Source organism: Mustela putorius, unplaced genomic scaffold, assembly GCF_011764305.1.
Source record: "Mustela putorius furo isolate JIRA1106 unplaced genomic scaffold, ASM1176430v1.1 tig00004192_pilon_pilon_pilon, whole genome shotgun sequence".
In the NCBI taxonomy this organism is placed as follows: Eukaryota; Metazoa; Chordata; class Mammalia; order Carnivora; family Mustelidae; genus Mustela; species Mustela putorius.
The window spans coordinates 35,576-60,840 of NW_025422308.1; the positions used below are offsets into that span (position 1 = coordinate 35,576).

General features: G+C 40.7%; 1 protein-coding gene and 1 long non-coding RNA gene across 7 annotated transcripts in view; one reads left to right on the top strand and one right to left on the bottom strand.

Moving 5' to 3' along the window:
- The window catches only part of LOC123389921 (28S ribosomal protein S31, mitochondrial-like), a 48,092-nt gene extending 26,446 nt beyond the window's left edge, over window positions 1-21,646 (bottom strand). The window contains exons 1-5 of one of the 6 annotated variants that reach the window (XM_045072822.1): window positions 21,430-21,646; window positions 18,820-18,957; window positions 15,344-15,423; window positions 9,751-9,894; window positions 6,761-7,023 (exon numbers count right to left, since the gene is read on the bottom strand). In XM_045072822.1, the coding sequence (XP_044928757.1) occupies window positions 6,986-7,023; window positions 9,751-9,894; window positions 15,344-15,423; window positions 18,820-18,957; window positions 21,430-21,551 (522 nt within the window). In that variant the 5' untranslated portion in view covers window positions 21,552-21,646 and the 3' untranslated portion in view covers window positions 6,761-6,985. Of the gene's footprint in view, window positions 1-6,760; window positions 7,024-7,990; window positions 8,031-9,491; window positions 9,538-9,750; window positions 9,895-15,343; window positions 15,424-18,819; window positions 18,958-21,429 lie in introns of those variants that run through there. The other 5 variants (XM_045072825.1, XM_045072824.1, XR_006604596.1 and 2 more) reach the window with 5 other exon arrangements.
- On the top strand, window positions 2,206-19,825 carry LOC123389923. Its single transcript, XR_006604597.1, has 2 exons — window positions 2,206-2,449; window positions 19,511-19,825. It is a non-coding gene; the product is annotated as an uncharacterized LOC123389923 (long non-coding RNA).
- Window positions 21,647-25,265: the final 3,619 nt, after the last annotated feature.

The following is a 25,265-nucleotide window of genomic DNA, read 5'->3' on the forward strand; positions in this document are numbered from 1 at the left end:
GTTTGATAAGAATCACTGGAGTACCAGTAAAATATTCAGATAACCAGGCTTCTCTCCTAGTATCTTGTTTCAGCATGTTTGGGCTAGAGCTTAAAAAGTTTGGGAACACTAGAGTCTACTACTCAACTGTGAGACAAAAATTAACTATCACAGAGAAATGGACTTTAAAAATACAGATTTTTACAAAAAAGGTGGCTCATTAACACATAATATCAAGATAACCAATTCAGCAACCAATTCTGTGTGGTTTTCAAACTAAGTAAGTGACTTATCCGTCAATACCAAAGAACAATTTTTATTCATCACGCTAAAGACCTCTGTGCTCCCACTCAAGCCACCTTTTGGAGGTTGGTGGGCCAGCTGGGTTATTAATGAATGCCAACGTGGACCTAAACGTCAGCGGAAAATAATTTTATCCCCTAAGAAGTCTTTTTTAACCACTTTACACCTGTTGTCAATGATCAGACACCAAGAGTCTTGCTTTCTTTGCAAAAAAAAAAAAAAAAAAAAAGTAAAACCAGCAACCACAAAAGCATAGCACTGGACTTGAAAAAGCAACTAAGTGAAACAGACAAGACATGCATTTTATGTTATTGATAGGACAGGAAAGCAGTTTCAATAACTACAGTTGACGAGGTTGTGGCCATCCTGTACCTAGAGAAGGCTATGAGGGTTCTAATCCAATCTCTTCCTTTTCCAGATGGAAAACTGAGGCCACAAAGCAAGGGCTTTTCCAAGGATGTCCACTTTTCCAAGGATGTCCACTCTAAACCCTGTTATTAAACACAGTACTAAAAGTCCTAGAAACTACAATCAGACAAGTTAAGTAGTCAGAGGACTCAAGTCTTGCCTTTTGGGTCTGTGCCTATCAAGCAATACTTAATTCCAGAGTATTCCAATATGACCAAAAAGAAAAGCAAAAAACAAGCACTGAACCCTGCATTTTAAAGGGAAAATGGAGGCAAGTGGGGAGAGAATCACACAGGGCCCAAACCATGTGGCTTCACCATTGGTTGAATTCTTGGGGTGCCAACATTTCTTTCTTAGTTTATAAGAAAGGCATAGATCCTACTATGTGTCATCGCTGTGAATTTAACCCCCTCTGGTAAGTTAAACTTAAACGCATCAAATCCCACAAGTAAGGACTCAAGAGAATTACTAAAATACTAAATAAACAGTGATGGGAACTAACAAGATTAAGTCAGCAACTGACTCACATTATTGTGTGGTTTAAGAAGGCGGCTTCAAGAAGTCTGGAAAAATACATTCGGCTTGGGGAGGCAAGACTGGTCAGCAGAAGTTAAAACTCAGTCTTGAGCCAGTTGAAAAGCTGAATCCTTTTCGCGCCCCTTTACCTCTCCTGCAAGCACAGGTGGGTCCTACTCCAGGAGAGACAAACAACATCGCCAGCCGCACAGCCTTCTGAAGTTCCCAGGAGAAATGAGTCTCTCGCCTGGGAGAACGCTCTGAGGCCACCTGCTCCACCAGGTAGTGTTGGTGGAGCTCAAGCCGACCTGGCCGCCCTCCCGCCCAGGACTAGAGCCAGACCCAAGGCGCTGCGATGCCAGCCCGTCTGCCCGCTAACACGCCGGCCAGGCAATCGCGCTCCGAGGCTCCGGATCCCGGGGGCACAGGACCCGCGAGGGAGACTGCTTCCCGCTTTCTCGTCCTCGGACTCCAGCCCAACAACCTGCAAGAGTCTCTCATTCATAACCGCCCCCACTCGGGCCCGGGCACGGGCGGCGCGGTGCCCAGAGGCCTGATGACTCTCCGCGGGGCAAAGAGGACACCCTTCCCGGCAGGTGACTCTACGGAAAGGAGGCCGCGGAGCCCCGTAGTGTCCGGCGAGCCCCGGCCCTCGGCGCCCGTAACGACCTGGGCGCGTGGACGGCGCGCGGGCCTCGGACCCCAGAAGCCCGACGGCTGCCCCGGAAGGTCGCCCCGCCCCGCCGCGTAGCCCCGCTCTCGCCCCGCTCCCTCCCGCCGCCCCCGGAGCGGCGGTTGTGGGGCTGCGCTCACCGCCAGGACAGTTGGCCGCGCGTGCTGCTCGGGCTCCGCCGCCGGCTCGCCGCTCTGCCTCCGCCGCCGGGGCAGCCGCTTAACACCCACGTCCGCCGCGCCGGCCGGCCCTCCGCCCCGCCCACCCGCGGGGGAGCGCAAAGGGCGGCGGCCCCCGGGGCCCGGAGCTCCCCTGCGGCGGGGGGCTGGCAGCGCGGGGCCGGCGCGGGGAAGCGGAAGTCCGCGGCTTAGGCGGCGCACTCGGCCCCGCGCAGGTCACGGGACCCCCGGCCCGCGGGCCCGCGAGCTGGAGGACCTGGAGGACAGGGAGCCCGGGCCCCCGGAGTTGCTGCCCTTTGTCCAGGTTCCCGGAGGACTCCGGAGAGGCTTGACCGCAGCTGGAACTCAGGGCGGGGGTTGGTGGTGCTGGGAGGACCCGCTGAAGTCTTATGTAAGTTATGGCACATATAGGGGGAGGAAAAAGAACTAGCAAAAGAGCTAAATAATTCTAAAGCAAGCAAAGGAAGGAAATAATAAAGGTAACATCCAACATCAATAAGAATAGAAAAATAGAGAAAAATCAACAAAACCAATACTAGTTCCTATCAAAATCTCAGTAAAGTTTTGCCAACAAATTTATTCTAAAATTTATATGGAAAGGCATAAGTCTGAGAATAGTTTAACGATCTTGAAAGAGAAGAATAAAATGGGAGCAATAATGCTAAGATTTACTGAAATAGCTACAATAATCAAAAGTGTGGTATTGGGACAGACACACAGATTGATGGGACAAAAGGGACGGCCCAGAAATAGACCCTGTTATGGACTGAATCCTATCTCCTCAAAATTGATAGGTTGAGGTCCTAATCCCCGATGTGACTATATTTAGAGACAGGACCTTTCAGGAGGTAGTTAAGGTTAAATGAAGTTTTAACAGTGGATCCCTGATCCCTCCTTTAGCGGCTTGATCTCACAACCCTGAGATCGTGACCTGAGCTGCAATCAAAAGTCGGATGCTTAACCGACTGAGCCACCCAGGTGCCTCAATGCAACGAAAGATTTAAAAGGTCTAGAATGTATTAAATATAAACAACAACAACCTCCCAAAGCTCTATAGTAAGAAAACCAAACAACCCAATTAGAGAATGGGCAAAAAAGAAGAACAGACATTTCACTGAAAAAGATAAATAAATGGCAAACACACACAAGAAAAATGTGGTCAACCTCTCGACCCATTAGGGAAATGCAGATTAAAACCACAATGAGCTATCAATACACATCTATCAGAATGTAAACATATCTAAAAGAAAAACAGCCACAACATCAAATGCTGGTGAGAATGAGAAGCCTGATGGTTCACATATTGCTGGTGAGAATATAAAATGGCACAGCCACTCTAGGAAACAGTTTGGAAGCTTCTTTAAAAAAAAAAAATTAAACACGCAGGGGATCCCTGGGTGGCTCAGTTGGTTAAGAGTCTGACTTCAGCTCAGGTCTTCTCAGGGCCCTGGGATGAAGCAGTGTGTCAGGCTCCTCCCAAGCCCTGGGCAGGGAGTCTCCTTCTCCCTTTCTCTCTTCCTGTCCTTCCCCTGGCTCATGCTGCACTCTCACTTTCTTTCTCTCTCTCTCAAATGAACAAATAAGTAAAATCTTCAAAGAGAAAAAAAAAAAAAAAAACCACACAGAGCTAAACATGTAGGGCGCCCCGCTGGCTCAGTTGGTAGAGCATGTGATCTTGATCTTGGGGTTGTGAGTTTGAGCCCCATGTTGGATGTAGATACTATAAATAAAAAAAGTTAAGAAAATAAAAAAAAAAAGAAAAACTAAACATGCAGCTACTACCATATGATGAAACAATTTCACTCCTGGGTATTTACCCCAAGGAAATAGAAATCTATATTCATATAAAACTCTGTACAAAAATATTTATAGTACCTTTATTCATAATAGCCCCAAACTGGTAACAACCCAGATGTCTTTTACCAGGTGAATGGTTAAACAAACTATAGGGCACATTCAAATCATGGACTCAATTAAAAAACAAACAAAAACCCTCAACCAACCAAACAACAAAAATAGGCACAAACATACTGATACATAGGACAATTGGCTAAATTTCCAGGTAATTAATCAGGCTGAGTGAAAAACAGTTAATTCCCAAAGGTTACACACTCTATGATTCTATTTATATATACTTCTTATGACAAAATTACAAAAATAGTGAACAAATTTAGTGATTGCCAGGGATCCAGGATTAAGAAGGGGAGGCAGTGGAAGGTAAGCAGGTGTGGCTTAGAAGGGCGCTAAGAGGGCTCTGAGATGATGGAACCATGTATCTTGACCGTGGTGGTGGTCTCCTGAGTCTACACATGTGATAAAATTGCACAGAACTAAATACACATGTATAAAGGAATACTTGTAAAGCTGGTTGACATCTGTACACGGCTGGAGAATTCTATCAATGCCAATTGCTTGGCTGTACTATGGTTTGGTTTTGCAGGAAGTTAACTATTGGGAGAAAATGGGTAGAGGCTATCTAGGATATTTATTATCTCTTCAGTTGCATGTGAATCTACAATTATCTCAAAATAAAAGGCTTAAAAGCTTTCCACTCACTTGGAGTGAGTTTATATTTACTGAAAGAGATTTTAAAAATTTTACTTGGATACTTAAAGATCTATACATTATTTTTATTTTTAATTTATTTTTAAAGATTTTATTTATTTATTGGACACACGGAGAGAGATCACAAGCAGGCAGAGAGGCAGACAGAGAGAGGGGGGGGGAGCAGGCTCCCGATTAAGCAGAAAGCCCAACGCAGGGCTTGATCCCAGGACCCCCAGATTATGACCTGAGCCGAAGGCAGAGAGGCGTAACCCACTGAGTCACCCAGGTGCCCCATACATTATTTTTATTAAAATTGAAGTAAATAAAAAATAAATCAAGGTGGTAGACAGATAAATGGCCACATATCGTACCACTCTCATGCTTCTAGACATTCCCCTTCCCAATGTCATTTTGTCATTTTTTGCATGAATGGCATCCGTTTCTCAAACCCTTGAATTCAGGATGGCAAGTGACCTGCTTTGGTCAATGGGATATTACTCAACACTGTGCAAACACAGGCTTGCAAAGTACCTACACGTCAATACTTGCTCTTCCTTGCTGTTATGAACTCTACTACAGTCGTGTGAAGAAGTCCAAGTTAGTCTTTGAGATGATGTGTGACAGATAACGTGGTTATCTCTACCTCCCCTGACAAGAGCCGGCACCCACAACCAGACATGTGAGACAGGCCACTCTAGAGGGAACTACCCACAGCTAAGCTGCCAGAACTAGCCAGAAAACCCATAAATTCAGGAGCAGTTGTAAGTTAATTGTTGTTTTACTAATTTTGGTGGTAGCATGTTATGTATCACAAACTGATACATTTCCAAACTTATAGTTTAACATTTTTTTGGTGGCATATATATGGCTAAAGAATATTCAAGAGCAAGACTCTGTTAACTGTGTACTAGTAAAAGCATGATTAAATTTAAAGTCAAAGTTAAGGCTAAAATAAAAATGCTTTATCATCATCATAACTACTACAAAATATATAATAACTAACTGCTCTTACAAATCTCTAAGTGGGAATAATGCCATCTAACTGCTCTTATGAATCTCTATGCTGGGGCAAAACGAAACAGAAGGGACAGCTTGGGTTTTTTTTTTTAAAATTTTAAAATTTTTTTTTTTATTTGACAGACATTTGACAGACAGAGAGATCACAAGTAGGCAGAGAGACAAGAGAGAGAGGGGAGGAAGCAGGCTCCCCGCTGAGCAGAGAGCCCGATGTGGGGCTCGATCCCAGGACCCTAAGATCATGACCTGAGCCGAAGTCAGAGGCTTTAACCCACTGAGCCACCCAGGTGCCCCCAGAAGGGACAGTTCTTAAAAATAACAACAACAACCTGGAAAAAAGCTACTTCAAAGTGGAAAATAATTTATATGTTTTATGTGGTAAAACAACACGCTGCAATTTTTTATATAAATGAAAAACACAACACTGGAAAGTAAAGCTGTCAACACAGGAAACGTCATTTTGTCATTTTCAGTATTATGTTCAGAAACTGGCATGGCCCACCCCTAAAAATAAAACACTTTTCCCTCAAAGCATCTAAATAAATCTTAATGAAGCTAACTATTAGTAGAGACAGCATGACATTTTATTAATCTTAAAATTTAAAAATAAGAAATACAGAAGAATATTATTAAACTGTTGAGGCTTCAAATTCTAATGCCACTCTCTTAAAGTATTCTCAAGTTCCAAACTGTATACTGAGGGGAGTGATCAAAGTGAGAAAGTTTCCACAGTTCTTTTCCTGTTTTTCATTCCAATAACAATTGCCTCAAGGAGCTGGAAATGAGATACCTCCCTTTCCCATCCTGAAGCATCAATAATATCTACAGGTATATATGGAAACTTGTCACATTTATCTCCCTAGCCTGGCCAAAACATGTTTTTGTTTTCTTTTTGTAAAAATTAAACTTGCTCAAAACCCAGGTCAAATTTAAGATAAATTTCTTTGGAGTTTGGACATTCAAGATTTTGATGAACTGAAGCGGTTTTCTTTTTTTTTTTTTTTTTTTTTGAAGATTTTATTTATTTTTTTGACAGAGATCACAAGTAGGCAGAGAGGCAGGCAGAGAGAGAGGAGGAAGCAGGCTCCCTGGTGAGCAGAGAGCCCGACAAGGGGCTGGATCCCAGGACCCCGGGATCATGACCTGAGCCGAAGGCAGAGGCTTTAACCCACTGAGCCACCCAGGTGCGCCCAAGTGTTTTATTTTTGATGACAATGTACACTAACCCTTACTTTCCTGTTATCCTATTTGGTGGTAACAAGAAAATCCTCACTAACAGTTTAAGATTTAAGATCCTTGCAGTACAGTAAAACCCTCTAATAATATTGTTGTAGGAACAGAGATGATGCTGGTTGATGATGCTTTACTTGTATAACCTCACTTGATTTTCGGAAGAATCACCTGAATTCAGAAAAATAAATTTTATTTTTATTCCCATCATTTTATAAACAGGGGAAGTAAGGCTTAGGGAGATTAAGCACACAACTCACTCAAAACTTGAACCCCTAACCACTGTCTCACCTAAATAAAGTCACATGTTCGGGCACCTGGGTAGCTCAGTTGGTTAAGAGTCTGCCTTCCACTCTAGTCATGATCCCAGAATCCTGGGATCAAGCCCTGAATCAGGCTCCCTGCTCAGAAGATAATCTGCTTTTCCTTCTGCCCCTCACTCCATACATGCGCGCTCGCTCGCTCTCTCTCTCTCTCTCTCTCATAAATAAATAAATAAAATCTTAAAAGAAAAAAGTCACGTTATTCTACCTCAATATTATGTTTTAGAACCATATTTTTAATTATGATGACTCAGAACACCCACGTTTCATCAAATAAGGAAATTTTCCCTTAATACCACATACTGCATTCTGCTTATTTCTTTCTTTTAAAATTCTGTGTTCATACAGAGGGGACATGAACTAACATTTATTTACATGTATTATACAATAAGAACTGTGCTGAGCAACTCAAATAACTCTGCCTTAGTTCTTACATTCTTCCAATGAGGTACATTTAATTTTCCAGATGAGGAAACTGATCTGGTTTTTTAACCTCAGGAGGTTGTTTTCTCAAAGGCAAATGCCTAATCACTGAGACAGCTAGATCTGTACTCTGGTTTGCACAACTGAAAAGTCCTTGGGCTTTTTTGTCACCCTTCCCTGATACCTACCAGAGTATGGGAAGCATAATACTTTTTTTTTTAACTTTTTTTTCAAAAGATTTTATTTATTTATCTACTTGAGAAAGAGCAAGAGTGAGCGACTACAAGCAGGGAGAGCAGCAGGGGCAGAGGCAGAGGGAGAAGCAGGCTCCCTGCTGATCAGGGAGCCTGATGTGGGTCTCGATCCCAGGACCCTGGGATCATGACCTGAGCTGAAGGCAGATGTTTTACCGACTGAGTCACCCAGGTGCCCCTGGAAAGAATAATACCTTGAGAAATATACATTTTATATACACCAGCTGAAACACAGCAACATAGCATCCTTTATGACTGCATATACCATACAGATCCACAAAATATATAGAATTTCTTAAAGGTTTTATCATTCTTCAAAAAGTTTTCCTACACAAAGTAATAATTTATGAAGATATGACAAAATATTTCTGAAACTTAAGCTTCCATTCCACTTATTAATCCAAACAAATGAAAGATTATAAAAAAATAAATTGTTACAATGACAGCATACTACTACAAAGGTTAAAATATGGACTACATTTTCCTAAGACTTACCGTGATGTTTACAATTCCTAGCTAACGGTATCATAAAAGTGAATCTTTTTTTTTTATCTATTTTTTTATTTATTTTCAGCATAACAGTATTCATTATTTTTGCACCACACCCAGTGCTCCATGCAATCCGTGCCCTCTCTAATACCCACCACCTGGTTCCCCCAACCTCCCACTCCCTCCTGCCACGTCAAACCCCTCAGATTGTTTTTCAGAGACTATGGACTCTGAAAAACAAAAGTGAATCTCTTCTAATTGAAGATACACCTAAAAAAAAAAAGCATAAGAAATAAATTGCATAGTAATACTGTTTTCCTTTTGAGTGACGGAGAAGTAATATCTAGAGAATAATCTTCAGGAAAGTAGATAACATAGCGTCTAGCAGTTCGAAGAACCTAGGTATGGAGCCAGAGTTCCAAAAAGTCTTGAAGTCTTCTAACATTTTTGCTTTGAGTAGCATTTAAGCACAAGAACCTTACATCTCATTAGTGCAATAGTTTTATGAGTAAAAGATAACCAGCATAAAACTTAAGAGTTGTAATGTTCTCTAAAACCAAAATATCATCTCATACACAAGATTTAATGTATGAGAAGATTTTCCAGGTAATCTCCTATTCAGCAGTTAGGAAACTGTCATCATTTGTAATCAACACCTTCATGTCACAGAGAAATTCATGACATGGGGCACCTGAACAGCTAGGTCAATGGGCATCTGCCTTCGGCTCAGGTCATGATCCCAGGGTCCTGGGTTCGAGCCCCGCATCAGGCTCCCTGCTAGGCAGGAAACCTGCTTTTCCCTCTCCCACTCCCCCTGCTTATGCTCCCTCTCTCGCTGTGTCTCTGTCAAATAAATAAAATTTTAAAAAGAAAAAAAAAAAAAAGAAAGAAAAGAAAAGAAATTCATGATACATTTCTACCATATGGTTTTACTTGCTTTTAAAATTTTTATTATTTTTTTTAAAACAGACTCCATGCCCAGCGCAGAGTCCAACACAGGGCTTAAGAACTGAGCTGAGATCAAGAGTTGTACCTTTAAGGGTGCCTGGGTGGCTCAGTCCGTTAACTGTCTGCCTTTGGCGCAGGTCATGATCCCAGGGTCCTGGGATCGAGCCCTACATCGGGCTCTCTGCTTGGCAGGGAGCCTGCTTCCTCCTCTCTCTCTGCCTGTCACTCTGCCTACTTGTGATCTCTATCTGTCAAATAAATAAATAAAATCTTAAAAAAAAAAAAAAAAGACCAGAATTAAGCGAAATTCTAACAAAAAAAAAACAGTCAAATTTCTTTTCAGACACCACAGAAATATTTATACAGTTCTGAAATTCATGTAAATATCTAGACTCTATGACTGAACACCAACCAGACTTAATCTCCATACGGAATTTTATAAACCTCTGAAATTAACTTACTGGCTTCATTGTCAATTGGAAACTCCCACAGCTTCCCCTCTTTGGTCCACTGGATCATCTCTGCAAAACCATTCTGAAGGGGCTGTTCATTTACCATGGCCAACTGCTTCGCAAATTCCACATCCCAAGGTGAAGGTGCTGTCTCTATAATAACATTTCAAAATAATCACAAGTTAATGTATATATATTTATTTTTTAAAATGATATAATCAACTCTAAATTAGTAACATTTCAGGCCCTGAGGATTAAGATAAACAGTATATTATGAAAGGTCACTCACTGAGAGCTAAAGCTAAAGGAAGATGACAAAAATCCTACAGTGACAATTCCTGCAAGCCTTAGCATTTACTACACTGCTGGGCAAGCAAGCCCTAAAATCTCACCATCCCCTCTACTGGAAAGAAAAAGGAATGTGTATTTTCTTTAAGAATGTTTTCATGAATGTGAGTAATTTTTTTTTAAGATTTATTTATTTATTTTAGGGGTCCCTGGGTGGCTCAGTTGGTTAAGCATCTGCCTTCAGCTCGGGTCATGATCCCAGGATTCTGAGATCAAGCCCTACATTGGGCTCTCTGCTCAGTGGGAAGCCTGCTTCTCCCTCTCCCATTCCCCCTGCTTGTGTTCCCTCTCTCACTGTGTCTCTCTGTCACCATCAAATAAATAAATAAAATCTTTGGAAAAAAAAATTTATTTATTTGAGAGAGAAAGAGAGGGAGAGACCACGTGTGCAAGAGAAGGAAGGGGGCAGGAACAGAATCTAAGCTCTCCCTGAGCACAGAGCCTGCCAACCAGGGCTGGATCTCACGGCCCTACGCCAAAATCAAGAGTTGGATACTTAAATGACTGAGCCACCAAGGTGTCCCATGAATGTATTTTTTACATAACATGTGACTTTAATATTTAAAGTCTAGCCTCTTTATCTTTTTTTTTAGTCTGTCAAGATAAGTCACAATATACTACTATTAATGACCAAAGAAATTAAATTAACATACTAATGATACTACTAAAGGATGAGGAGCACTGACTCTGCTAATGCTTTTTATGCATTAGTTCATCTCATCCTCACAACCAACTCTATGAGTAAATTCATATAAGGTTAGCTTATGACCACCATCATATAACATTTCAATTATTTATTTGCTTTGGAAATTGAAGACATCTTTCAAGAATGAATCCTATTTCCACCAGTCACTGCTGGTGGGAATGTAAAATGGTACAACCTCTTTGAAAAATAGTTTGGCAGTTTCTTAAAAAGTTAAAGATACACTTAGCATACAATTTCACTCCTAGATATTTACCCAAAACAAAACTATGTCTATACACAGACTTGTATGTGACAGTTCATGTACAACCACACCTAGGCTTAATTAGCCACATTTACAGAATAATCATTAACAGGGGCACCTGGGTGGCTCAGTGGGTTAAGCTGCTGCCTTCCGCTCAGGTCATGATCCCAGGGTCCTGGGATCGAGCACCGGATGGGGCTCTCTGCGTGGAGTCTGCTTCCACCCTCTCACTCTGCCTGCCTCTCTGCCTACTTGTGATCTCTCTCTGTCAAATAAATAAATAAAATATTAAAAAAAAAAAAAAAGAATAATCACAACAGCAAAATAATTATCAGTCACATTTTTATAGATTTATTCAATAGGCAATGATCAGCCCATGTCTTTTCGGTGATGACAATCATCACCACCATCATCACTGTTATTGCTAACGGCTGCAACTATGTCCTGAATGTCAACTGTGGTTTTGGCACTGTGCCTGACACTTGAATTACATTACTTCATTTAATCCTTGTGAGGTAGGCATTAGCCCTATTTTATAGACGGAGAACGGGAAACTCAGAGAAGTTAGTATGACAGAATCTGAATTTGAATAATCCACATCTATCAAATACCAAAATTCCTTCCATTACGCTAAATTACCTCTCAGTTCTAAATTACTGCAGGGTAAGTAGAAAGGTCTATGACTACATCCTTTGCAGCAGTGGAACGAACCTGGAGGGAAGCAAAATGTGGGAATCATGGGACAAAAGAACTCGTTCATTCTGTCAATAATTACTGAATGCCAACTATACATCAGGCATTACTTTAAGTGGGAGAGAGACAGCAGTGAATAAAAAAACCGAATTGAAGTTTATACGCAGTTGATATTATACTTAACTGGGAACAAAAGACATTCTTTAGACTCGATCAAGTATAACTTATTAAAACATTACCTTCATTGAATTTTTAAAAAATTTTACTTACTTATTCTTACTTAATCTAGAGAGAGAGAGAACAGGGGGGGAGGAACAGAGGGAGAGAGACAAGCAAACCCCCTGCAACTTGGGACACATCAGGCTCCATCCCACAACCTTGAAATCCTGACCTGAGCTGAAACCAAGAGTGGGATGCTTAACCAACTGAACTACCCAGGCGCGCCCCTAGGGTACATGTTAATAAATTTACCTTATGAGAATACAATCATTTTATATTTTTTATAGAACACATAAAACTTCAGTGCTTCTTTGCCAGCTAATTTCAGTTTTAAGAAACAGGATTTCTGATTTTAAATAGCAAGCTGGCTCCTTCAAGAATCCAAGTGCCTCTGCGGGCTGTTCATTAGGTGGACAACCGCAGCTGCCCTGACAATAAATGCCCTTTTTAAAAATTTCTTTTCAGCATAACAGGATAGTTTGTGCACCACACCCAGTGCTCCATGCAATACATGCCCTCCATACTAGCTACCACCTGGGCTCCCCCACCCCTTCAAAACCCTCAGATTGTTTTCCAGAGTCCATAGTCTCTCATGGTTCATCTCCCCTTTCAATTTCCCTCAAGTCCCTTCTCCTCTCTATCTCCCTATGTCCTCCATGTTATTTGTTATGCTCCACAAATAAGTGAAACCATATGGTAATTGACTGTTTGCTTGACTTATTTCACTCAGCATAATCTCTTCCAGTCCCGTTCATGTTGACACAAAAGTTGGGTATTCATCCTTTCTGATGGAGGCATAATACTCCATAGTATATATGGACCACATCTTCCTTATCCATTTGTCTCTTGAAGGGCATCTTGGTTCTTTCCACAGTTTGGTGACCATGGCCACTGCTGCTATAAACATTGGGGTACAGATGGCCCTTCTTTTCAATCCATCTGTATCTTTAGGGTAAATACCCAGGAGTGCAATTGCAGGGTCATAGGGAAGCTCTATTTTTAATTTCTTGAGGAATCTCCACACCGTTCTCCAAAGAGGCTGCACCAACTTGCATTCCCACTAAGTGCAAGAGGGTTCCCCTCTCTCCACATCCTCTCCCAACACACGTTGTTTCCTGTCTTGCTAATTTTGGCCATTCAAACTGGTGTAAGGTTGTATCTCAATGTGGTTTTAATTTGAATCTCCCTGATGACTAGTGATGATGAACATTTTACATGTGTCTGATAGCCATTTGTATGTCTTCATTGGAGAAGTGTCTGTTCATATCTTCTGCCCATTTTTTTTTTTTTATATGATTGTCTGTTTTGTGTGTGTTGAGTTTGAGAAGTTCTTTATAGATCCTGGATATCAACCTTTTGTCTGTATTGTCATTTGCAAATATCTTCTCCCATTCCGTAGGTTGCCTCTTTATTTTGTTGACTGTTTCTTTTGCTGTGCAGAAGCTTTTGATCTTGATGAAGTCCCAAAAGTTTATTTTCCCTTTTGTTTCCTTTGCCTTTGGAGACATATCTTCAAAGTTGTTGTTGTGGCTGATATCGAAGAAGTTACTGCCTATGTTCTCCTCTAGGATTCTAATCCACGTTGACCACGTAGAACACGTAGACCATGTTGAGGTCTTTTATTCATTTCGAGTTTATCTTTGTGTACAGTGTAAGAGAATGGTTGTGTTTCATTCTTCTATATACAGCTGTCCAATTTTCCCAGCACCATTTATTGAAGAGACTTGTCTTTTTTCCATAGTATATTTTTTTCCTAATAAATGTCCTTTTTGATGCAAGTGTAACAGCTGCCACATCAACAGGGAAGAGGTGATCTACTCTCCATGACCACACATTTTATTGTGCTTTTTTCAAGTAGCTTGTTAGAATCATCTAAATGTGTGTGTGTGTGTGTGTGTGTGTGCATTTCGTATTCCCCCCCCTTTTTTTTAAAGATTTTATTTATCTATTTGACAGAGATCACAAGTAGGCAGAGAAGCAGGCAGAGAGAGAGGGAAGCAGGCTCCCCGCTGAGCGGAGAGCCCCGACATGGGGCTCAATCCCAGGACCCTGAGATCATGGCCTGAGCGGAAGGCAGAGGCTTAACCCAATGAGCCACCCAGGTGCCCCCCCCCCCTTTTTATTAAGATAATCTCAACAACCCATATGGGCCTTAAACCCACAACCCCAAGATCCAGTTACATGCTCTGAGAACTAAGCCAGCCAGATGCCCCTTGTACTTCCTGTCCATCATATAAGACAGAAAGCAGTTTTCGCGTTAAGAGCAGGCAAGTAGTTCTCTCAGTTTCTCCTTTAGTTTAAAAGAATAAACACTGATTGAATTAACTCCTTGCCTCTATGGATTGATATTTCATAGCTCAATTTGTTCAAAAAAAGCATTTATTTAAAAAACATTTTTTTAAGCATTTATGATTTAAGGTAGTTAATTCCTACGATTCATCAGCCACTGGCTAGGTGTTGCTGGGTATAGAAAAATCAGTGAAACCCAGCCCCTATATCTAGCAGTTTACTGAATAGTGGGGAAAATCAGATGTTTATATAAGTAACTATAATAGATTAAATGAGCCATTGGAGGTAGGCCACGGAACTTAAATATCAATTACAAAATTATCAAGCCCAAAAGCTAACTTATAATCTTTGGAAATGAAAGCCACTTGTAAGCTGAAGACCATTTGTATCGAGCTTCCTGTCTATCTGAATTTATCAGTAAACCACACTTAATGTCAAGCAAGTGGACATTCTTACATCTCTTTTAATTAGACTTAAATGGTGATTATGAAAGATTTGACCTCTTACCCAAAGGGATAAGTACATGGAACAAGGATGGCGTGTTTTAAAAAAAAAACCACGACCACCACAAATCTACTAAATATATTTCCTGACTGCTCTTCTTCCCAGGTCCTAAACAATCACTAAGTCAAATCATTAAGTTCTACAAATACGATCTCCTCTTTTTTTTTTTAATATTGTATTTATTTATTTGAGACTAAGGCAGAGGCTCAATGACTGAACCACCCAGGGTCCCCTTCCACCCCCCCATCTCCTCTTCTAGATAGCAAGCTGCCTCAGGGCAGAAACCATAGTTTATCTTTTGTAATAACATAGTTGCAAATAGAGGGTGACAGTTAATGTTCTAACCCAAATCAGTAGCCAACTGCTAGCTCTGGATTCAAGAAGGTGGTAGTACTTACCTCCCACTGTCTCACAGAATGCAGCATTTCAAGGCAGGAATCTGGCCAAGACTAGCAATGGCAACAATTACATTCATAAGCAGGATCCAGGCCAACGACAGGACGGATTATTAAAATACCTCACATTGAGCAATCAAAACATTAAGGACTTTTTTTTTAAAGATGGAATGCTTCTACACCTGAGAAATCATGTTCTTAACAAACCTGTTTCAGGTGCCTCTTCGGTAACCGCCTTAAGGTCAAAAATATTAAGTCTCTTCCTTTTGAGCATATTTTCCCTAAGATTGAAAAAGAAAAAAAAACAATTTAATTTAATATTTTTACAATGGTCAACAAAAAATTGAGAAAACTATTCTATTATTATCATTTGTAAAGATTTTATTTATTTATTTGACAGAGAGAGAGAGACAGCGAGAGAGGGAACAGAAGCAGGGGGAATGGGAGAGAGAGAAGCAGGCTTCCCTTCCCACCAAGCAGGGTGCCCAATGTGGGGCTCAATCCCAGGACCCTGGGATCATGACCTGAGCCAAAGCAGATGCTCAATGATTGAGCCACCAAGGCTCCCTTAAGAAAACTATTTTATATGAAATACTCAATGTAGAAATTAAAAATAATTCCACTGGGGTGCCTGGGTGGCTTTGGTCATGAATCCAGGGTCCCAGAATGAGCTCTGCAGCAGGCTCCCTGCTCAGCGGGAAGTCTGCTTCTCCCCCTCCCACATCCCCTGCCTGTGTTTCCTCTCTCAATGTGCCTCTCTCTGTTAAATAAATAAATAAATAAAATCCCTAAAAATAAATAAATAAATAAATAAATGAATAAATAAAAATTCTACTAACCCACAACAGACATTTTAACTAAATTGCCACATCATAAGAACGGATAACTAAAAACTGGAACAAGTACAGTTGAATTTTTGCATCATGATACAATAAAGCAGTTTAAGTAGTTTAATTTCCAAAATATCTAACTAAAAAGATTAATTTTCCATAATTTTATTGATCCATTTCATATTAAGATTTTAGAAAACTCAACACTAGAAAGCTATTGAAATATGCTAAATTAAAAGTTGTTAAAGTCAACAGTTCTCTTAGTTTAAGGGCAGAAAATACTGCATGTTTAATTACAAACTATAATTATAAAAGATGGCACAGATAAATCAAAACATTCCCACTTATAAAGCAATCACTCTGTAATTTTAACATAATGATTAACTTTAGCTAACATTTTAAATTAACTATTAAAATTAATGTCAGAGAGTTAATAGGTAACTTTTCCTTGTATATTTTAATCAACTGCTTTATTCATCAATTCACATTCATACTTGAATAAATTTACTGGGAGATTAAAAACCAGTTCAAAACTGGATAATCAGTTTTAATATAATTTTGAATTCTTGGGGCACCTGGGTGGCTCAGTCAGTTAAGTGTCTGCCTTTGGCTCAGGTCATGATCTCAGGGTCCTGGGATTGAGTCCTCCCACATTGGGCTCCCTGCTCAGTGAGGAGCCTGCTTCTCTATCTCAAATAATAAATAAAATCTTTAAAATTTTTTAAATTCTTTTCTGAATCAAATTTTTTTATGAAATCACATTAACTGAAAAAATTCAACTACCATATTGAAATTACATAAAGTAATCTCAAATCACTTAAGTTTTCCTTTAACAGATCCCCAAGTATTCTTAAACAGAGGTATTTACGCTCCCCAACTATTTTCAGTGCTTTTGGGTCCCTCTCCCCACCTGCACGCCCTCACTTTGCATCAGGTTAACAGGCTGATGGATTAAGGTAACTCACAGCAAACAGGGAATGACTTGGTAAAGTATGGAATTTTAGAATGTACTAAAGAGGAAGGGAAGGGAACAGACATTTGCTGTGCATCTACTATATATAGTTGGCACACTCCTTTCCTATTTTTCAAGAAAGCCATTTAAGTCGGGCTTCAGTTTCAGCATTTTATAGATGGGGACATGGAATGACAAGGCTATAAAAGTTGCCCCAGTCCCAGAATTAGTCAGTGGCATAACGCCAAGATTCTGAGACAGGCCAGAATGACTCCAAAGCCAGTGCTCTGTGCCTCACCCCTCTCAGATGTCTCTTCCTGAAGGAATTAACCCAAGGTGTATCTGTGGTGACTACCTAGTCCCGGATTGTCTCAGGCTGTCCCATGACAGAGCTGGGTAAAAATCTGGTATCCCATCACTCCTCTCCCTTACTCTAGAGTCCTTCAGTCAGTTTAACACAGTCATTATATGCACATAAACAACTGTCCTACTTTTTAGCTTCTCCCTTACCACTTTCTAAGAATTTTTTTTTTTGACAGACACACACATGTGTTGGCGGCGGCGGGGATGGGGGGCCGGAAGGAGGAAGAAGAGAGAGGGAGAAGGAGTGAAAGTCTCCTAAGCAGGCTCATCTCACATCCCAGAGATCATGACCTGAGCTGAAATCAAAAGTCAGACACTTAACCAACTGAGCCACCCAGGTGCCCTGCCACCTTCTAATTTTTAATGATGGCTAATATCACCAAGAATCAAACTATGATATAGCATTCTGATGTAGTTTTGTGGAATCACTTCAAAGATGACTGATTCAAACAAGACTGAAATTAAATATATATATATATATATATATATATATATATATATATTTTTTTTTTTTTAAGTAAGCTCTATGCCCACCACAGGGCTTGAACTCACAACCCCCAGAAATTAAGAGTTGCATACTCTACTGACTGAGCCAGCCAGGCACCCCTGAAATTAAATATTTTAAGGAATCTTAAGTAAAACTCCAAGTATACATTATACTCTATCCAACATGTCATAGGCATAAAATCATTTTAAATTAGTAATTCAGAGAATCTCTCTAAATCGTAACTTCTTGAACTTGATTTGTTAACAGCTGACTATCTTTTACAATCTTCCTATACAAATCAGTAGTTTAACTTCTGATTAACTTGCTGGGATTATACTTAAAAGAAAATCCAAAGAATACATAACATGTCAAAAACACTCACTGTAAGCTCCCCCTTCTATCAAGATCAGTTAGTTTTTGTTAGAGCATACTAAATATCTGGTTTCCCCTCCCCAAATATTACTTCATGGGCTTGAAGGAGAGAAAACAGAAACTTTCTGTAAATACAGACAGCTTTTTATTATAAAATAATTACGTAAGGCATGGCTTAGCATCTTTAAGTCTGCAAATCACCAAATTCAAATTGCCACAAATAATCTACCACCTTAAGGTATTATAATGGATCTTTCATTCTTTCTTTTTTTTTATGGTGGATTATTTCTCTAAGGTATGAATAATGATAATTACATAGACAAAGAAAAGTTAAATATACTGTTTTGTACATATCAGAATGAAAAATAATGCTTCTCACAAGTGCTCATTTGTTCAGAATTCAATCAGTTCCACTTACCTTAAATCAGGAGACCTCCACTCATCATGGATAAATAGGAGGCAGGGCCCAATGTGATTAATGGTATAGAAAAGCACAAGACTACTTAACCCAGAACATCCGTTTCCTCTATAGGAAATGGTACATGCAGGGTGAGAAGAGAGATATAAATGCGTCCATAATGCTCAAATACCTATCAGCAATAACATGCACAGAATAAAGTAAATCTACAGAGAAACAAATAAAACTAACAAAACCAAACAGACTGCAAAGCCTGAGTACCTTTTCTTAAGATCATCAGTCTTCTGTCCCATGAAACTGTCAGTTCCTTCATCAAAATGAATTTGATGCACTGGTCTTGTACTAACTCTACCTGTGGCAGATTTGGCAACTTTCATATCTGGTATTACGTTACTGACGCTGAAATAAGAAAAAGGTCAAGTGTATTAGAAACTGTAGCTACAGGACAGTAATAAACTTTCTTATATACGAGATTCCTATTATTTAATTCATATTTCACTTCCATGCACTATAACAGCACAAAGCATTATGTTTAAATGAAAGATTTTATGTCACATGTTATTCACATCCCACAGACCACTAAGATTTATATTTCTTTTTGAAATACAACTTTTGAAGGTATTCTTCAGAAATGTTCATTTAAAACATAAAAGTGTCACTTTGATGTGACACTATTAAAAAAAAGTGTCACTTATGAAACAGTATCAGACATCTGAAGTAGTATATCAACTTCAAACCTGGCATAAAATAATGAGATGAGAGGCAGAGTGAGGCGGTGTCAGCTAAAACATAAGGATAAGAGTAAAGGTGAAGGAAACAGGCCTGAAGATGATCATACTGTACATAAGACCAGCAAATTATTTAACAGGAAAAAATTAATATTCTCAGAGAAACCATCTTATTCTTATACTTGTTTTTAATCACAATACTGAATTTATCATTTCTTTTTCAGGGACAAGAAATCGTGTAACTTCGCAAAAGAAAAATTTCAACCATTCCATTGATCTTTGAAAGACTGCAATCTTACTTAACATGTCAGTTTAAAAAAAAATTACTAATATTCCACCTATGAGAAATATTTAATGTATAAATTGATATACTGTGCACCTTATTCACCAGTCACAGGAAAAGAATATTTTGAAAATAGATTCTGTTGCTAATGTGTGATGTGACACTATTAAAAAAAAGTGTCACTTATGAAACAGTATCAGACATCTGAAGTAGTACTATCAACTTCAAACCTGGCATAAAATAATGAGATGAACTATTTGATTCGACAGAACTATTTGATTCACTAACCTAACTTTAGTTCTTTCTCCATCTTTCTGTGCCTTTGAGACCTCCTCATGCTGCTACAGTTGTCTGAGCAGCTCTGACTTGGTTGTCTGCTTATCAAAATGGAGAAAATCTGCAACAGCAGATGCTGCTGCTTCCAAGTCAGGACTCACGGACTTGGTTCTAACAAAGAAAATGAAAAACAAGGGGGAAAAAAAGGCATTACCTATTATGCCGTTAGTTTAATGGAAAGTAAAATGATTCTTTTCCAGAAAAAACTTTTTTTGTCATTCAAAAAATCCATTTCTGACAAAAACAATAGTTTTTTAAATATTTGGCTTTTTTAAAGGAGGCACCACACCCAGCCTGGGGCTCAAACTCAGGACCCTGAGAGTCAAGATCAAGAGTCACATGCTCAATCCACAGAGCCACCCAGTGCCCTAGGTATTGCTTTTTTGTTTTTAAGATTTTCTTAATTTATTTGACAGAAAGATACAGCAAGAGACGGAACACAGTTGGGAGTACTGGGAGAGGGAGAAGCAGGCTTCACACCAAGCAAGGAGCCCGATGAAGGGCTGGATCCCAGGACACTCAGATCAGGACCTGAAGGCAGACAGCTAACAACTGAGTCACCCAGGCACCCCAGTATTGGTTTTATATAAACTTTAAAATGTCAAAAGTTGAAGGTAATGGATACTTGTTGAAGCACAATAGTAACTCAGAACAACACATTAAAATAATATATTAAAGTATAAATTAAGCACAATACTAACTCAGAACATATTAAGTTAAATATGTATTTTATATATATATATATTTATGTAATGGGTAAAGGAGAGGGGTGGGGAAAAAAAGAGTGGTGGTTATAGTTCACTGGATTTTTAGATGCCAATTTATTTCAGAAACTATATATATTGCAAGCCAATATTAAAGTAGCTAAATCTCTCCACATATCATGATAGATCCATCGGATGGAATAGTACTCAGCTCATGCTATTCACATGAAGGAAACAATGAAAAGTTGGATTAAAAAACAAAGGGATGCTCTGTAATACTCCTTTTATACAACTTCTGGAACACGACTGGAATTAATAAAGCATTCCGCCCTGCCCACACCATCTCAGCTTCACTCCGCTAAACTGGAATTGCATGCTTGGTGAACAAGCTTCGTGGTGGCAGAACGTCGGGGTTTAACGCCAGTATCGGTGCAGTGGGAGTACTTTAAATGACGAATCAAACAAAAAATGGAGGCAGGAATGAGACCGTTATAGTCTCGGGAAGTTAAAAAAAAAAAAAAAAAAAAAAAAAGGAGTGGGTGAGACAACTTTGCTTCTGGAGCCCGGACTGAATGGGGGGAGGCGTGGCGGAGCGCTCGGGACAGGAGCCAACCTTGTACCCCGAGCTCTGTTTCTCACCCCGTTATGACCTTGGGCAAGTCATGTTAGCTTTCTGGGATTTCCCGTTCCTCAGCTTTAAAGCAACGGCCTCTGAGATCCCGCGGGCGGGAACATCCACCCCAGGAAGCGGAGAAGGACCACTGAACGCCCCGGAGGTCGCCTTGACACCCGCAGGGCCAACAGCGCCCCAATGCGGTACCTGACCGTTCCGTGCGGAGCACCGAGTAGCACAATCGCAGCCTCTGAGCCTCCAGAGCATAAAGGGAAAGGGAAGGGGGAGAGAGGGCGCAGAGGTAGGATCGCCGAGACCCTCGGAAACATCGCCAAGACACAAACGCAACTGGGAGCACAAACGATCAGGCCGTCCCTCTGCCAAACACGTCCCCCGCTCTCTCTTTCCGTTCCGCCGCCTGGTGCGTTCCTTCCCTTCACGTTCCGGTGGGCAACAGGGGCCTGTAACTGAGTTCCGGCCTCGTCCGCGGCCCGGCCCCGTCAGCGGCGTCCAGGCGATTCTAGTGGCCTAGGTAGAGTGGATGCCTGAGTTCAGCTAAGATGCGCCGGTTCGGGCATCAGGACCAGCGCGGGAGAGGAAGAGAGTGGAGGAAGCGATCTAGTGTGCAATACTACTTTGAGGGGCGGGGAAGAGGCGGAGAACTGACCCCACTGGGCGCTGTCTGGGGGAGAAGGTGCACAGAGTTCATCACAATCTCAGAATGGCCCCTGGCCACAAGGTTAAAAAAGAAAAATTACCCTGGAACATAGAAATTAGTATTTCTTTTCAGTCTCTGTTCTTGATGTAGCGTCAAAACATGAGACGTGTATGTTTCTTCGCCCGCCCTCCACCCCAAAATTGTTTCAGAGAGAAAAATGAGCAAGAGAAAGGCGTGGCTTCGTCCTGCCCTTGAGGAAGGCCACGACGGCTGCACGAGGGGGGTCAGACCTCGGCGTGCACGAGCGGAATCCCCGGCAGAAGGCCGGCTGGTAGGTCACGCGCGAACCTCTGGACTGCACTTGCATGGTGGCCGCCGGAGGCTGACGTCAATTTTCCCTACCGTTTCAAGAGGGACTCAAGATTGGTGGCGAGTGTTTCGTAAACGGAAATACAGAAAAGCATAGGAGTCATAAACATATTGAGGAAAATGTGCCTCATGAATTAGTAAGGACTGAAATTTACCCTAGCTCAACTTTCTTCCTTTCTTCTTCTTTTTAAATTTTTAAATAAATTTTTGTAAGATTGATTGATTGATTTTAGAAAGACTGAAAGATTAGGGAAAGGGGCAGTGGGAGACAACGTCCAAGCTGACTCCTGCTGAGTGCACAGCCAGAGGTGGGCCTCCATCCCAGGACCTTTGAGATCAGGACCTGCATGGAAACCAAGAGTCCAACGTTCAAAAGACTGAGCCACTCGGGCGGCGCAGACTCTCAACTACTGCTTTCCGAAAGAGGCCTTTAATGATTACCCTAGTTAAAATAGCCTCCTGCACCACCCAGTCCCAGTCTCTGGCAGGGATCCCTGTTGTCTACCAATCCCCATTTCACTTAGGATACACATAAATACAAAGTGTTATAATTGGTGTACTATTAAAAGTGATGATCAGACTATTACTTCTGATGAACGTCAAAGTCCTAATGCTCAGCAAACAGAGCCAGACGTAAGAGGCCATACACTGTATGATTCTGCTTCCATAACAGTGTGAAGAAGACACAGCTAAAGGGAAGAAATCAGATCAAAAGTTACCAGGAAGTGGGGATGGAAGGAGGGGATTGGGTACAGCAGAACATGAGGGAACTTTTTATACTTATTGAAATACTCAGGGCGTCTGGGTGGCTCAGTGGGCTAAGCCTCTGCCTTGGACTCAGGTCATGGTCTCAAGGTCCTGGGATTATGCCCCCACATCAGGCTCTCTGCTCAGTGGGGTGCCTGCTCCTCCTAGCCCCGCCTGCCTCTCTGCCTGCTTGTGATTTCTGTCTGTCAAATAAATAAATAAAATCTTAAAAAAAAAAAAACTTATTGAAAAAAAAAACTATATCTTGATTCTGGTGGGGGTCATGGCCTTTCACACTTACCAAAACTCAAGACTTGTACACCTAAAATGTGTGATTTTTACTGTATGTAAATGATATATCTCAGCAAAACTGATTTGAACAAAAAAGTTAATTAAAGCAGTTAGAAATCTGCAATTATAAAATTGGTCACAAATTAAACCACAGGAGAAATTTAATATATCCTAAGAAAAAGAAAAGAAAAAACCTGTCCTTTGAAAAAGTACAATTTGTGCAATGGTTCAAAGCAATCATTTATAAAAGAAACAAAAATGTAGCCTGAAAGCAGAAAATGTTTTTCCTCGTTCTTCTATTTTGCCATGGAATCACTAGTCATTTTCTTCTCAGTGCCCCCTGAAATGCACTTTCTAGAACAATGTACCTTTGGCAAGAGGCAGCAAATCAACTGAAATAGGTCCTGATATCCATCAGGGACTTTGTCCTAAATGTCTCATGAAATTCTACACTAATTAACTTGACAAGCTTTCCATGAGCGGAAAAGGCAAAAATTATTCTATATTCCAGTTACCGATTGCTGTGTAACACTCCAAAACTTAATGGCTTAAAACAACAATTTATTCTCTCTTACAGTTCTGTGGTTCACTGGGTGCAGCTGGGCGGTTCCCCCTTGGGGTTAGTCATGTGGCTACAGTCAGTTTGCATCTAGTCTGGATTGGATGTCTCGGATGTTAATCTCATTCACTTATTTAATGGCACAGCTGGGATGGCTGGAAGACACAGGGCCTGGCCGAGTAATATTCTCTCTCTCTATTGCTTCCTCTCTTTCCACATGGCCTCTGAAGGGTAGCAAAATATGCCACCTTAAAATATATCACTTGGGTCATAAAGATCATTTTGACCTGTGGACATTTAAGATGCAAATACAAGTGGAGCTCTCCGCCCTCCCCCTATTTGCCTAAACGCAGGACATAAACTTTTGAAGGTGTTCCCCCTCCCTTCTCTACCAGGAAAGACAAGTTAAGCACTGGCTGCTGCTCTAGAAATGTCAGCCCAGAAATGGCACTAGAGGAATCCACATAAATAACTTTACTAACTATCCCTTAGTTTACATTAGATCCCCCACCATATATTTGCCTTTTTACGATTTGCTGCCCTAGAAACTGAAAATCCTTTGCCCTGCTCTTGTCACTTCCCTGAAAACTCACCACTGTTTTAAGATGCTATAAAAGCCCCAATCTAACCACCTCTTTGAATCACTCATCTCTGAGTGCTCTCAGACACAGAGATATGTCTGTGCGGCATATGCATTAATGAACTTCTATTTGTTTTTCTCTTGTTAAACTGTCTTCTGTTAGTCTAATTTACAGGGTCCCAGCCATTGAACCTAAGATGGGTAGAAGGAAAAGAGATCTTTCTCCTCCCCTGAACCTCCCTACCTAGCTAGCTTGGGCTTCCTTACAACGTAACATCTTAGAGCATTTGAGTTTTTTACATAGAGATCAACTTACCATATAGCCTTACATACAGTGAGCAATCCATGAGGCCCAGAGTAACACTGCACAGCTTTCTAGGACCAGCAATGGAAATCACATAGTATCACTGCCGTGGTATTCTGCTGGTAAAAATAAGCCATGAGGCCAGCCCAGATTCTAAGGAAAGGAACTGTACCTCCCCAGGACCCTAGGAGGAGCGGCTTGTAGGGCCCACCTTTGGAGACTTGCTCCCATCTCTCAGCAAACTTTTAACTACGTCCATTCACTGTACCAGCCACTCTGCTGTCTTGTTTTGTCTTTTTTTTTTTTTTAAAATATCCAACTATTTTGATAATTGTTTAAGAACTCATTTCAGTTTATATAAAATATTACAAAGAAGTATCACATACATTATTTAATTTGGTCATTGTGATACTAATAGAGGAAGCCAGGACAAGGATTTTTTTTTTAAGATCTTATTTATTTATTTTTGAGAGAGAGAGCATGCAGAGGGAGAGGAGAGAAGCAAACTCTCCGCTGAGTGGCGAGCCCGGTGCAG